The sequence below is a fragment of the Saccopteryx bilineata genome, chromosome 7 (assembly GCF_036850765.1).
Source record: "Saccopteryx bilineata isolate mSacBil1 chromosome 7, mSacBil1_pri_phased_curated, whole genome shotgun sequence".
Taxonomy (NCBI): domain Eukaryota; kingdom Metazoa; phylum Chordata; class Mammalia; order Chiroptera; family Emballonuridae; genus Saccopteryx; species Saccopteryx bilineata.
The window spans coordinates 58,922,490-58,936,613 of NC_089496.1; the positions used below are offsets into that span (position 1 = coordinate 58,922,490).

Below are 14,124 nucleotides of genomic sequence, written 5' to 3' on the forward strand. Positions count from 1 at the left end.
GCATCCGAAGCCGACACAAAAGGAGGGCGCGTCACCCACTGTGGGCCCCTCAGGAATACAAAACAGAACGTCTGGAGAACTTCCGCTCCCCGCCCCGTTCGCTGCGCAAGCGCCGGGGAGATTCTCGCGCTGCCATTGGCTGCGGCTGGGGCCGGAACTGTGCGCCGCGGAACCTTTGCCTCGCCGCCGCCGGTTGCGCGCGGCGCGTCCTAGTGACGCATTTCCGGGCGCCCCTGTTCCTGGGCATGCGGCACTGAGAAGCCGGGTCGTGAACGGCCATGGCACCGCGGGTGTGGCGTCGCCGGACCCTGCAGCGCTGTCTGGACGAGGTGGGGAAAGCCACGGGCCGGCCGGAGAGCTTTCTCACGTGAGTGCGCGAGGCCCGGACTCGGGGTTCTGTCCACGTCTGTCGTGGCGCGGGCTGCAGAGCCCTGGATGGAGTAGGGGGAATGGAAAGGGAGGCGTGGATCTCTTTTTCCCCCCAAAATTGCAGATCGGGTACGCTTTCTTAGCCTATCAGAACTTTAAACACGTTTTTAAAAGGCTGCACAGTGCGGGTCTCCATTGAGTCTCAGCGCACCTGCTACCCCCGGGTATTTCCTGCCTCGTATTTTCCAAAGCACCCAGTTCTGGCCGGCGCGTCCTCGTACTTGATTGACAGCGTGAACTTGTCGCTTGTCGTCTGGCCAGCCCAGGGCCGAGCGTCTGGATAATCGGGGCTGTCTGTCATCCCTCTTCCCAGCGTTAAGCGCTTTGTGTGTATTTTGTCGAAGGACTCATGACCTGCGAGAGTGTGGTTCTGAGATTTGTGTCTCACACCTCGCCTCCTCCTTCAGCTCCAGGCTCCCAGCAGCTACAGCCGTGCGCTCTCCACATCTCAGATTAAACAGGCTCCCACTGAACTGTCGGTTCTGTTGACTCCCCCTGTGCTCTGCTGCCCCCAGTTCTTCCCTATGTCCCCTCCGCCGGCCTTCTCTTTTGGTAAATGGCCCCTCTGCCCTCCCAGTTATTCAGACATATAACCGAGCTACTACTTCTTTTGTTTTCCTTTTCCTCAATTCTGCATCTTGTTCTTGAGCAAATCCCGTCCGTCCTAACTCCAGCCCGCATTCTAAATTCCACTGCTCAGCATATCCACTGGTCTTAGCATAGTTCTTGCCCATCCTTTGCCTAGAAGGCTGCATCAACCTCCTTCTCACCCGCTTTTTATTCCTTTTTCTCCATAGATTATATCATGTTGCTCTGCTGCTTAACAGCCTTGGGATGGCTTCTCTTCACACTGAAAAGGGCAAGCTCTTAACCCTGAGCCTTGGGCTCGGGCTCCCACCTGCCTCCCTAAGCTTCCTTCACCACCCTCCAGCCACGCTGACCGTCCTGTTCCTCCGACTCACCAAGCTCAGCTCCATCTTGGGAAATTGATTCTTGCAGTTTCTTCTACCTAGAATGCATGTTTCCAGATTTTTGTGGGACTGTCTCCCTGTGTGTGGCTCTCACTTCAGATGTCACAGCCTCGGTCCTGGAGGTCGTCTCTGTTGACCGTGGGCTGGCTGCATGCATGGGGTGGCACAGAACATAGTGGAGTTGAGAGTGTGAGGTTGGTATTTACGCTGTAGCTGTAGGCAAACTGATCTGTAACAGACTCCCTGCCTGAAACCCTCCAGCAGATTCAGAGCTTGGTGACACATATATCAAGGTGGCTCATCAGCAAGACTGTTCATTCTTGGGGACCAGAATCTATACTTAAAATGGACATGTCATTCATATTTGATTTTGCATAAGAGTTGGTCTTTTTTTAATTTCAGAGTGCTGTGAAATTGTTACCTGTGATTATCAATCTCATTTAACTAATTTCCTCCCCTGCTCCTTTAATAGGGTTCAAGATAAATTGGCATCAAACTTCACTTCCTTAACAAAAATACTTTACGACTTGAGTAAAGCACTGGAGAATGGCAGTGTCCATGGGAGTCCTTTACAGAAACTGGTGATAGACCGTTTTGATGATGAGCAGATTTGGCAACAACTGGAATTGCAGAATGAGCCGGCATTACGGTACTTTGAGAACGCCATGAATGAAAGCATTGCGGATGAAGACATCAGTCTTCTTCCGGAAGGTGAAGGTGAAGACCAGGAGTCTGAACAGGGTGGCTCGAAGGTGGAGGCCAACGGCCAGGCAGACCCAGAACAAGGTGCGGAGGAGGAGGACGCAGCAGACCTGAGTGGTGATGACCTCGAGGGGGAGGGGACAGCTGAACCCTCGAGCAGAGCTGACCTGAGGGAAAGCCCAGTTTTCAGTGACGAGGGTTCTGACCTTGACTTTGATATCGGCAAACTGGAACAGCAGAGCAAGGCGCAGAACAGAATGCCCAAGAAACCCAGAGAAAAGTCCATTGTGGACGACCGGTTCTTCAAACTTGCCGAAATGGAGACCTTTTTAGAAAACATGGAAAAGGAGGAGGAACGGAAAGATGCTGCTGAGGAGGAGGAGGAGGAGGAGGTGGCTTTGTTTGAAGATGTTGGTTCTGACACAGATGAGGGAGGACTGTTTGGAATTCAGAAACTTAAGGTAAAGTTTTGGGAGAGGAGGGGAAGGAGTGCTCCTCACAGAACACTTGTAGCAAAGGACCACAGTCACACACGTTAGAGATACTCAGAACTTTCCCTCAAATGTGTGTTTTTTTTTGTTTGTTTGTTTGTTTTTCTGAAGCTGGAAACAGGGAGAGACGGTCAGACTCCTGCATGTGCCCCACTGGGATCCACCCGGCACGCCCACCAGGGGCGAGGCTCTGCCCACCAGGGGGCGATGCTCTGCCCATCCTGGGCGTCGCCATGTTGCGACCAGAGCCACTCTAGCGCCTGAGGCATAGGCCACAGAGCCATCCCCAGCGCCCGGGCCATCTCTGCTCCAATGGAGCCTCGGCTGCGGGAGGGGAATAGAGAGACAGAGAGGAAAGCGCGGCGGAGGGGTGGAGAAGCAAATGGGCGCTTCTCCTGTGTGCCCTGGCCGGGAATCGAACCCGGGTCCTCCGCACACTAGGCCGACGCTCTACCGCTGAGCCAACCGGCCAGGGCCTCAAATGTGTGTTTTCACCAAGCTCTAGAGACCCTCATGAAAGGAAGGCATTTGTATCCTTTATTTAGGCAGGGATACTTTGGAAATAATTGTAGTTAGAAGATTCAGAAATAGGGATGCTCTGCTTTATCAAATATGTTATAAAGCATCCATACTTTCAGGCCCTGACTGGTTGGCTCAGCAGAAGAGCGTCGGCCTGGCGTGCAGGAGTCCTGGGTTCAATTCCCAGCCAGGGCACACAGGAGAAGCGCCCATCTGCTTTTCCACCCCTCCCCTCTCCTTCCTCTCTGTCTCTCTCTTCCCCTCCCGCAGCCAAGGCTCCACTGGAGCAAAGTTGGCCCGGGCACTGAGGACGGCTCCATGGCCTCTGCCTCAGGCGCTAGAATGGCTCTGGTTGCAACAGAGCAACGCCCACTGGTGGGCGTGCCGGGTAGATCCTGGTTGGGCGCATGTGGGAGTGAGTCTGACTGCCTCCTCGCTTCTCACTTCGGAAAAATACAAAAAAAAATCTATACTCTCAGTGTGTTACGGTCCGGGTGTCCTTAGGGTTTTACAGTAGTGTTATTAGTTGGCCAGTTTTCTGAATATATGATACTTCAGTGCACGCAATAAGCATGATTTAATTCCTTTTTCTATCCTTAATGAAAAAAATTTAAAGTCTTTGGTTTCAGTCAGGTAAAAGTTCCAGAAACCTGAAATACAAAGATTATTTTGACCCGGTTGAAAGTGATGAAGATATAGCAGGTGCTCATGGTGGAGAACTGGGATCAGATGAGGAAGAGGAAGGAATTGCCAAAGAAGAGGAAGAAAATGCTGAGGAAGGAGAAGGAAGCATTTCGGAAATGTGAGTGTTCTGAATGATCCTTTCCATGTAGGCCAGGGCTGCCCAGTCAGACGGATACTCATAGTTGTCAGGCCTGTTTGTCCTAAGAAATTAAGTCTCCAAGATCACACAGTCACAAGAGAGCCCTAAGAAAGTCAGCTTCAAAGGGCATTGGAGAGTGCCTAGTGCAGTGGTAGAGAGACCTTTATTACAAGCAGCTTTGGTTTGTTTTTTTGTGCCAATAAAAACACCTGTTTTTAGTTGTGTGAGATAACCTTGTGTTATAGGTGGATGAGTAATTTGTTTTCTTTGTGTTGGACACTCTTTGCTCTATTTCACCAAAACCCCTGGCTTGTTTCTTAATAACTGAAATGTCTTTTTTTCTTCTTAGTTTTTTGTGTGTTTTTGTGTGTGTGTGTGTTTTTCTGAAGTGAGAAGTGGGGAGAGAGGCAGAGAGACAGACTCCCGCATGCGCCCAACCAGGATTCACCCGGCATGCCCACCAGAGGGTGATGCTCTGCCCATCTGGGGCATTGCTCTGTTGCAACCAGAGCCATTCTAACGCCTTACCAGGGGTCCCCAAACTTATTACACAGAGGGCCAGTTCACTGTCCCTCAGACCATTGGAGGGCCGCCACATACAGTGCTCCTCTCACTGACCACCAATGAAAGAGGTGCCCCTTCCGGAAGTGCAGCAGGGGCTGGATAAATGACCTCAGGGGGCCGCATGTGGCCTGCGGGCCGTAGTTTGGGGACGCCTGCCATGGAGCCTTCCTCAGTGCCCAGACCAACTTTGCTCCCATGGAGCCTTGGCTGCAGGAGGGGAAGAGAGAGATAGGGAGAAAGGAGAGGGGGAGGAGTGGAGAAGCAGATGAGTGCTTGTACTGTGTGCCTGGCTGGGAATCAAACCCAGGACTTCCACACACCAGGCCAATGCTCTACCACTGAGCCAACCGGCCAGGGCTCAGAAATGACTTTTTAAGTTCTGAATATTTAGTTGCACTAGTTAGAAAGGAGAAAAGTTTTAACTACCAGAAAGTTTCTTTTTGTTTGTTTTGTTTTTCCTAATGAAAAGTGGTGTTTCTCCTTTTGTAAGTTTTCTGGTGTTACAGGGATGAAGAGAATGACCTTGAAGAAACTGAAGACAATAAGCAACATAAAGAAACCTCGAAAAGGGTGACGTTCGCCTTGCCAGAGGATGAGGAGACTGAGGATGCCAGTACCTTAAATGTACAGAGAGCTTCCTCAGAAGTTAAATCCTCTTTTGAAATAAGACAGGAAAAGGTAATAAGTAGGAACTGCAGGAATTTGTTACTATGCATAACGCGCCTGTGGACCCTGCCGACTGCTGACTGACCTGTTTTTCGTGGTGAATGCTCAGTTATCCTTGAGCCAACCACAGGTCTCCCTGCTCTGGGCAGCTCGCAGCAGCTCATTTGTAACGGTCGGTGCCGCACGTCCTAACCTTTAAGTAACAGGCAATCGAGGGCTGTTTAATCAGTTCCCACATAAGAAGAGAAAAGCTCCCCAACGTGCTTCCTGTGAAGTTATTAAAGCAGGACTACCCAGACCTGAGGAAGGGAACATTAAGACGCACAGGCAGTCTCACTGATGAACAGTGACGCAGAAGTCCAGAGGAGCCCGGGAAAGGACAGAGCCACCACTCCCCGGGGGCTCGCTCTCGAGTCAGGGTTAGAAATGCTCATTTAAGTCTTCGTTGTAACAGGTTAAGGGGGGAGAAACTATAGGGTCACCTCCAAATAAGCCAAAATAAAGAAAAGATAACACTATTACCACTGGTATTTACATTCCCAGGGCAGCATTAGCCAGTGCAAGTCTGAAAGGAAATGAGTTTTAAAAACCCAGCTAACACTGGGAAAACAAGGCAGGTGAACTGAAAAGCCACTAGGGAGAAAGGGAGTTCAGTCTTGTAGCAGAGAAGGCCAGTGCTCTGTACTCTGTGTAGTCGTTTTAGACCTTGTCTTTCAGACATTCAGAGACGGTTGGACTGGGGTGTGGACTCCGAGTGTTGGGCTCCACCAGAGACCGACGTTCTAATGAACCTCTCTTAACCTCGGAATAGCGGAATAGCTACAGTCGTCCGTGGCCAGTGAAGAGATCGGTCCCTTGGCTAGTAGAGCCCGGAAATACAACCCCATGCTTATGAGGGTGTAGTTGTGTCACACACTGACCGGAAGGTCAGTGGGCAGAGGTCCTCTGCAGCTTCCCCGCCCCCTGCCACCACAGGTGACAGGACTGGGACGTCTCTCGCATAATAGAAGGGGCAGGAACACCAAAGAAGTACAAGGAATGGCCCATTTTCCCCACTTTTAAAAATACACTGCTCACAAAAATGAGGGGATCCGGGGATGTGCAGACACTCTAGTACTTTCAGCTTTGTGTATGGTGGTGCATTTTCACCCATGAAATAAAAGTTGGTGTTGCATCTCATTTGCATAACTGAACTTTTTTTCTTTTTTTAAAAAAATACTTTTTGTTTATTCATTTTAGAGAGAGAGACAGACAGAAAGGAGGAGCAGGAAGCATCAACTCCCATATGTGCCTTGACCAGGAAAGCCCAGGGTTTCGAACTGGCGACCTCAGTGTTTCCAGGTCGACATTTTATCCACTGTGCCACCACAGGTCAGGCTGAACAACTTTTTTTGACTTGTTTGCTTTGTTGATTTTCCTGCTTAAAAAAAAAAAGTTAGCCTGACCAGGTGGTGGCACAGTAGATAGAGCATCGGACTGGGATGCAGAGGACCCAGGTTCAAGACCCCGAGGTCGCCAGGTTGAGCGTGGGCTCATTTGGTTTGAGCAAAGCTCACCAGCTTGGACCCAAGGTCGCTGGCTCCAGCAAGGGGTTACTCGGTCTGCTGAAGGCCTGTGGTCAAGGCACATGTGAGAAAGCAATCAATGAACAACTAAGGTGTCGCAACAAAAAACTGATGATTGATGCTTCTCATCTTGCTTTGTGTCTGTCTGTCCCTGTCTATCCCTCTCTCTGACTCTTTCTGTCTCTGTAAAAAAAAAATCAAATGCTTTTTTTATCACTTCATATGTATTTGGAAACATCCCCTAATTTTTGTGATCAGTATATTAGTTGCTTTCACTTCACTCTGCGTCTAATTCTGTTTCCCACATGTGTGATAAGTCTCTCTGTGTCTCTCTCTCAGATGAATGAGAAAATTGCGTCTTTAGAGAAAGAGTTGCTGGAGAAAAAGCCGTGGCAGCTCCAGGGGGAGGTCACGGCGCAGAAGCGGCCAGAGAACAGCCTGCTGGAGGAGACCCTGCACTTTGACCACGCCGTCCGCATGGGTGTGTGCACCGGGCTCCCCGCAGTTCTCATTCAGAGCTGGACAACAGTGCAGGGCCTAGGCCCTTCAGCTGGGTGCCCCTGTTAGCATTTTGCCACATCTGCTCTGTGTGTGTACTTTCCTTCCCACAGCCATGTGACACCTCACTCCGAGGCACTGTCACATGGCTCTTCCCAGCACCAGGACAGTCTCCTCGGTCAGCATGATCCCGTGAGCCCACCCAAGGATCACTGACACATAGTATCAACATGCTGTCTCAGGTCTCTGCTAGACATCTGTTCACAGTGCCTGTCAGCACTGTCTGCTGACTAAACCGTGAGCTCCAGCCAGAAGCCCTGATCACCCGTCAGACTTCCTAGTACCCGTGAAGTCAAAGTGAGGTCCACTTTATGCCGTGCTGGAGGGAATGGAAAAGGGGGAGATGCCCCGGGGGTGTGGGTTAAAGGGGTCAGCACTGACTCCCTTATACACTGGTGTTGTGGGTCTCACACTGGAGGGAGGCACCCCTCTCTGATTCAGGAGTGGGGTGGGCCCAAGAATGCCCATCTTCTGCATGTGCCCAGGCACTGGTGCTGCCGGCCGAGGGGACCCTGGGAACTGCGGGCCCGGCTCCCATCTACCTAACGAGGATGTGCCTTGTTGCCTCTAGCACCTGTGATCACCGAGGAAACCACCCTTCAACTGGAGGACATCATCAAGCAGAGGATCAGAGATCAGGTCAGTGAGAACAAAACGAACGTCATTTAAAATATACTGGAATTTTTGTAGAGAGAACACGAGAGTATTTTGGGTGTGGGAGTAACACTTTTCACAAAAGTGTACGTCAGTGTTCACCACAAACGCCAAGCCTACACTAAAGGCCGCCTCACCTTTTGTTGGGCGAGGCACTAGTTTCACTGGTGCCCCGGAAACACAGGCGCTGTGCCAGCAGGGACGGGGCAGGCGCGGCCAGTGTCCCTGTGCACGCTCGCCTGCAGGCCAGCGTGGGAGGGAGCTGGTGCAGGGTGGCGGCGCGGTGGCTGGTGTCTGACTCGGTGTCACACCCAGGACTCCTGGGCCAGGCATAGTATCTGGTGCCACAAAGAAGGGTCGGGTTTTCTTGAAATGCTGACAACCTAGCAAAGGGCTTTTGTTTAAAGACCGATCCTCTTCACACTTAGACTAGAACTTGTGTGTGACGTGACAGGAGACTGCGGAACGCGTGTCATGCTCGCTTAAAATAGGAGGGTCCAAAGAGTGGGCATCGCACGTGGCAGCTCTTTAGATTTGAAATGAGAGAAGACAGACTTGGATCTCGACTTTTAAGTAAGCCATGCCGGGGAAGTAGGGAGTTGACATTGGTAACAGGCCTGACCAGGCAGTGGTGCAGTGGATAGAGCGTCGGACTGGGATGTGGAGGACCCAGGTTTGAGACCCCGAGGTCGCCAGCTTGAGCGCGGGCTCATCTGGTTTGAGCAAAAGCTCACCAGCTTGGACCCAAGGTCGCTGGCTCCAGCAAGGGGTTACTCGGTCTGCTGAAGGCCCACTGTCAAGGCACATATGAGAAAGCAATCAATGAACAACTAAGCTGTCCCAACGAAAAACTAATGAGTGATGCTTCTCATCTCTCTCCGTTCTTGTCTGTCTGTCCCTGTCTATCCCTCTCTCTGACTCTCTGTCTCTGTAAAAAAATTGGTGACAAGAGAAAGACTCACACAACACAAAAACACAAGAGGATTCTCGAGTGACCCCGTTTTCATGCTACTTACTCCCTGTGGCTTGAGTGTCGCTTCGGAGTTGATGGTCACCTCCTCGCTGTGACAGTGGACGTCTCAGAGGCAGGTTCTTCCCTGCACCTGGGAAGGAGTGACAGGTTTCGTGAGCTTCTGCTCCACCTGCCCTTTAAATTTCAGGCCTGGGACGACGTTGTCCGGAAGGAGAAGCCGAAGGAGGACGCGTACGAGTACAAGAAGCGGCTGACGCTGGACCACGAGAAGAGCAAGCTGAGCCTGGCTGAGATCTACGAGCAGGAGTACATCCGACTCCACCAGGTGGGAGCCAGAAACCAGAGCCCGGTCACTGGAGGAGGGAGTCAGAACCAGTGCTACTGCGGCCGGAGTTCACAGGGCACAGAACACGGGCTCCCGCTCCCGTCTAAGCGTGAGGCAGCGCGCTCCGAACGGGGCTGCAGCGTCCCCACCGAGGGGAGGGGCTGATACGTGACCGCCTAAGCCTGAGGCAGCGCGCTCCGAACGGGGTTGCAGCGTCCCCACTGAGGGGAGGGGCTGATACGTGACCGCTGTTCCTAACTTTCCGCAATTATACTAGTGCAACAATTTTTAAGTCATTTCTCATTCCTGCTATAGGAGTGCTGATGTGTTCTGTAGGGTTATCTGTGGATGCATTCTGGTGGGTGTTTTTGAGTTTTTCTTCTTTTTTACTTAGGTTCTTAAACTTTTGGTTCAATAGGACAAAGTCCTGTTTCAAAAAATGTTCTATCCCCAATGTCATAACTGAATTATTTTTTATACCTGACTTAATAGGAATGTGGGCAGTATGTGCTTGGGGCGGGATAACACCTTAATTCTGCAGAAGCACTTTAAGATCCCAGATTCTGTAAATCAGTGCTAGTTAGCGAGAGCACACGGTGCCCTCCGCGCCACCGGGAGACTGAAGAACTGGATGTGATGGTGCCACCGCGCCCCGTACACCCGCGTTTCTTGTTTGGGGGTGCTGGCACCGTTGCGGAGCATGTCTTTAGAATGAAAGCTGTGAGGATGGGAAACAGGGAACCCTCCCTGGCTTTGCATGTGTTGTCCTGTGCTGTATCTTAAGCCACTTAGTCTGACGGTGTCAAATTTACTTTCTAAGCAAAAAAAAGAAGAGGAAGAAAACCCCGAGCACATGGAAATTCAGAAGCTGATGGACTCGCTCTTCTTGAAGCTGGACGCCCTCTCGAACTTCTACTTCATCCCCAAGCCGGTAACGCACATCCCGGGTGTGGTGCAGCAGGATGCAATCTCGGCCGCTTCTGAGCTCTTGTGGTTTCTGTCTGTAAAAGCCTGTTGTTAGTCGCTGGAACATGTATCACGGCGTCCACAGTGACCGTTGTCCCAGTGAGCTCTTTCCTGCATCTTCTTCCATCTGTTTCTGATAGTGAGCTCACACACACACACACACTCGTAACCAAGAGCCCCGTGATATTTAGGAACTTAACAGGTTCTGTTCACCGGTAGAAGAGATTGAGAACATTCACAGTCATGGGAGGGAGATAGTTTAGTGGCAGATGAAAGGTCTGGCGTGTGAATACAGCACAAATGTCACACGCACAACAGTGTAGGAACTGGTGCCCAGGCGTAGTATGAGACAGAAGACCCTGGCGTACTCGGGTGACGTAAGTGCGGCTGCAACACAGCTGTCGTTCGGTCAGCTCAAGGCTTCCTCTGCCACACAGCTTACGTCTCACATGACCTCTCCGAGGTATTTTTTGTGTTAGATTTTATATAAATTAACAGGTTTGCAGTTCAAATCCTTTCTGTTAGGACTGCGTCTGACTTCCTGCTAAATGTGCTGACTCTCTCTTTCCCAGCCCGTTCCAGAGATGAAAGTCGTGTCGAACCTGCCGGCCATCACCGTGGAGGAGGTGGCACCCGTGAGCGTCAGCAACGCGGCCCTCCTGGCACCAGAGGAAGTCAAGGTCAGGAGCCAGGGCTGAAGCGTAAAATACCGGTTATAGCTGGACCTCCCCTTACTGTCACTTCCCTTTGTGGTTCTTCTAACAGATTTCAGTAATGAAAGTAACGATGTTATAATAGCATTCCATATTCAAACACCAGCCTTCTGTAGTCAGGCATTATTATGAGAGTTGCTGTAGATTACTGTGAAAAGCTGCTGGTGAATATCCCGTCTCAGTGTCCAGTGATGACCCACCTGAGTACTAGCAGGGTCCACTTGACAGCAGATGGCCTGTAATGCTGACATACGGGCAGTCTTCCAACACCATCTCTTCCCCTCACATCCATCTGTGCGTCTCAGCAGTGCAGTCAGAATGGGGGCGTGTAGGCAGCCCGCCTTGTGCACAGCGTGCTCGCCCGCACCGTCACCACGGTGGTTTCCACCGGGGTCTGACTCCCAGGGGCCCAGCAGCTCGGCCCTCTTCTCCCCTCCCCTGCTGTGCGGCCGCACACTCCAGCCAGAGCCTCTGGGCCCCCGTGGTGACAGCCCCGCGGCGGGGCGGGCAGCACATATGCCCACACAGATTCTGGCCCTGCCTGCACCGTGGTCAGTGGTCAGGGCTGGGTGCGGGCTGGCTCGGGCGTCCCCGGAGCTCCTGCAGGGTTGGCCTCACCAGCGTGTGGGGACTCCTTCCCAACAGGAGAAAAACAAAGCCGGAGACATCAAATCCGGTGCGGAGAAAACAGCCACAGACAAGAAGCGCGAGCGGAGGAAGAGGAAACAGAGGAAGCGCGAGAAGCTGAAGGAGAAGGAAAAGCGGAGGAAACTCCTCGAAAAGGCCGGTGTGGGCCAGGCAGGGCAGCTCAGCAGGGCCGCTGCCACCGAGACACTGAAGCAGCTGGCCCGGACGGGCCGGGCGGCGCTGCTCAAGGTGAGGCCGCAGAGCGGTCCTGTTGGCTGGAGGGGCCTCTGGGAGGAGTGGGGGGGGCAGCTCACGTGCCTCTGGGAGGAGGGGGATCAGTTCACGTGCCTCTGGGAGGAGTGGGGGGGGCGGCTCACGTGCCTCTGGGAGGAGGGGGGATCAGTTCACGTGCCTCTGGGAGGAGTGGGGGGGCAGTTCACGCGCCTCTGGGAGGAGTGGGGGGCAGTTCACGCGCCTCTGGGAGGAGGGGGGATCAGTTCACGCGCCTCTGGGAGGAGTGGGGGGGCAGTTCACGCGCCTCTGGGAGGAGTGGGGGGCAGTTCACGCGCCTCTGGGAGGAGTGGGGGGCAGTTCACGCGCCTCTGGGAGGAGTGGGGGGCAGTTCACGCGCCTCTGGGAGGAGGGGGGGGCAGTTCACGCGCCTCTGGGAGGAGTGGGGGGCAGTTCACGTGCCTCTGGGAGGAGGGGGATCAGTTCACGTGCCTCTGGGAGGAGTGGGGGGGGCGGCTCACGTGCCTCTGGGAGGAGGGGGGATCAGTTCACGTGCCTCTGGGAGGAGTGGGGGGGGCTCACGCGCCTCTGGGAGGAGTGGGGGGGCAGTTCACGCGCCTCTGGGAGGAGTGGGGGGCAGTTCACGCGCCTCTGGGAGGAGTGGGGGGCAGTTCACGCGCCTCTGGGAGGAGTGGGGGGCAGTTCACGCGCCTCTGGGAGGAGTGGGGGGCAGTTCACGCGCCTCTGGGAGGAGTGGGGGGCAGTTCACGCGCCTCTGGGAGGAGTGGGGGGCAGTTCACGCGCCTCTGGGAGGAGTGGGGGCAGTTCACGCGCCTCTGGGAGGAGGGGGATCAGTTCACGTGCCTCTGGGAGGAGTGGGGGGGGCGGCTCACGTGCCTCTGGGAGGAGGGGGATCAGTTCACGTGCCTCTGGGAGGAGTGGGGGGGCTCACGCGCCTCTGGGAGGAGTGGGGGGCAGTTCACGCGCCTCTGGGAGGAGTGGGGGGCAGTTCACGCGCCTCTGGGAGGAGTGGGGGGCAGTTCACGCGCCTCTGGGAGGAGGGGGATCAGTTCACGCGCCTCTGGGAGGAGGGGGACCAGTTCACGCGCCTCTGGGAGGAGGGGGATCAGCTCACGCGCCTCTGGGAGGAGGGGGATCAGCTCACGGGCCTCTGGGAGGAGGGGGATCAGCTCACGCGCCTCTGGGAGGAGGGGGATCAGCTCACGCGCCTCTGGGAGGAGGGGGATCAGCTCACGCGCCTCTGGGAGGAGGGGGATCAGCTCACGCGCCTCTGGGAGGAGGGGGATCAGCTCACGCGCCTCTGGGAGGAGGGGGATCAGCTCACGCGCCTCTGGGAGGAGGGGGATCAGCTCACGCGCCTCTGGGAGGAGGGGGATCAGCTCACGCGCCTCTGGGAGGAGGGGGATCAGCTCACGCGCCTCTGGGAGGAGGGGGATCAGCTCACGCGCCTCTGGGAGGAGGGGGATCAGCTCACGCGCCTCTGGGAGGAGGGGGATCAGTTCACGTGCAGGCACGTTTTGTACAGGAGTGTGGGCTATTTTCGATTTCAGGATGAAGGCAAAGACAAAGCCTTGAAGTCGTCTCAGGCCTTCTTCTCCAAACTGCAAGATCAAGTGAAAATGCAGATCAGTGATGCGAAGAAGACGGAGAAGAAGAAGAAAAGACCAGAGCTTTCTGTCCATAAGTTAAAGCTGTGATCTATTTGGCTACGTTGTAAATGTGGATGTGTACATTCATATTCTGTCTGTCGTTCTGTTTCATAAATAAAGTCTTTGAGAACCTTTCTGGCGTGGATGGCAGACACTTGAGAACCTCACAGTGTGAAGACACAGACTCCAGACCACCTTCAGACAGCCCCATCCTGCTCTTTCTGGGCACGAAGCAGGACCTGCTCGCGAGGAGTCTCTTCCTACACGGGGCCCTTGTGAGAGCCAGCTTGGGCACCAGCGCAGTGAGCAGAACTGGCCTACAGGCGTTCGGGGCCTGGAGCCCGCCAGCCTGTCCAAGCCAGTGTCTATAGCAGAGGGCTCTCTGTGGGGTCTCAATTTTCTCCTCCCACTGCCCTGCCCTCCTTGCAGAAGACAAGGGGGTTCTCATGCATGTGACTTACCTTTCTCTGTGGGAAGTGAGCTCGTCACTGCACAAAGGCTTCATGGGCCATCGGAACCGTCCAGTCAGGTGTGATCTAAACAGAACAGAAGGTGAAGACAGGGAGGTAGCCTCCTGGTCAGGTGGTCGTGGCTTTCAACCTCCCCAATCCAGGGAAAACCCTTTTTTTCTCAGAACCTAATAGTACGCTGTGGAGGAAAGACTTAAACCTTACAGG

At 53.8% G+C, this 14,124-nt stretch overlaps 1 protein-coding gene across 1 annotated transcript; it reads left to right on the forward strand.

Annotated features, from left to right (window-relative positions):
* The first annotated feature begins 30 nt into the window (after positions 1-30).
* MPHOSPH10 (M-phase phosphoprotein 10) lies at positions 31-13,583 on the forward strand. Its single transcript, XM_066240224.1, has 11 exons — positions 31-367; positions 1,873-2,563; positions 3,742-3,914; positions 5,006-5,177; positions 7,070-7,211; positions 7,860-7,927; positions 9,103-9,240; positions 10,061-10,171; positions 10,779-10,886; positions 11,565-11,795; positions 13,349-13,583. Exons 1-11 carry the CDS (start codon positions 279-281, stop codon positions 13,493-13,495), a joined length of 2,070 nt encoding a protein of 689 aa, XP_066096321.1. The 5' UTR covers positions 31-278; the 3' UTR covers positions 13,496-13,583.
* Positions 13,584-14,124: the final 541 nt, after the last annotated feature.

Excerpts from the sequence above, each read along its gene's own strand:
- MPHOSPH10 (XM_066240224.1), top strand. The coding sequence starts at position 279 with ATGGCACCGCGGGTGTGGCGTCGCCGGACCCTGCAGCGCTGTCTGGAC. Across the intron at positions 9,241-10,060 it reads AGTACATCCGACTCCACCAG|CAAAAAAAAGAAGAGGAAGA; the intron begins GTGGGAGCCAGA and ends TTACTTTCTAAG. Across the intron at positions 10,887-11,564 it reads TGGCACCAGAGGAAGTCAAG|GAGAAAAACAAAGCCGGAGA; the intron begins GTCAGGAGCCAG and ends CCTTCCCAACAG.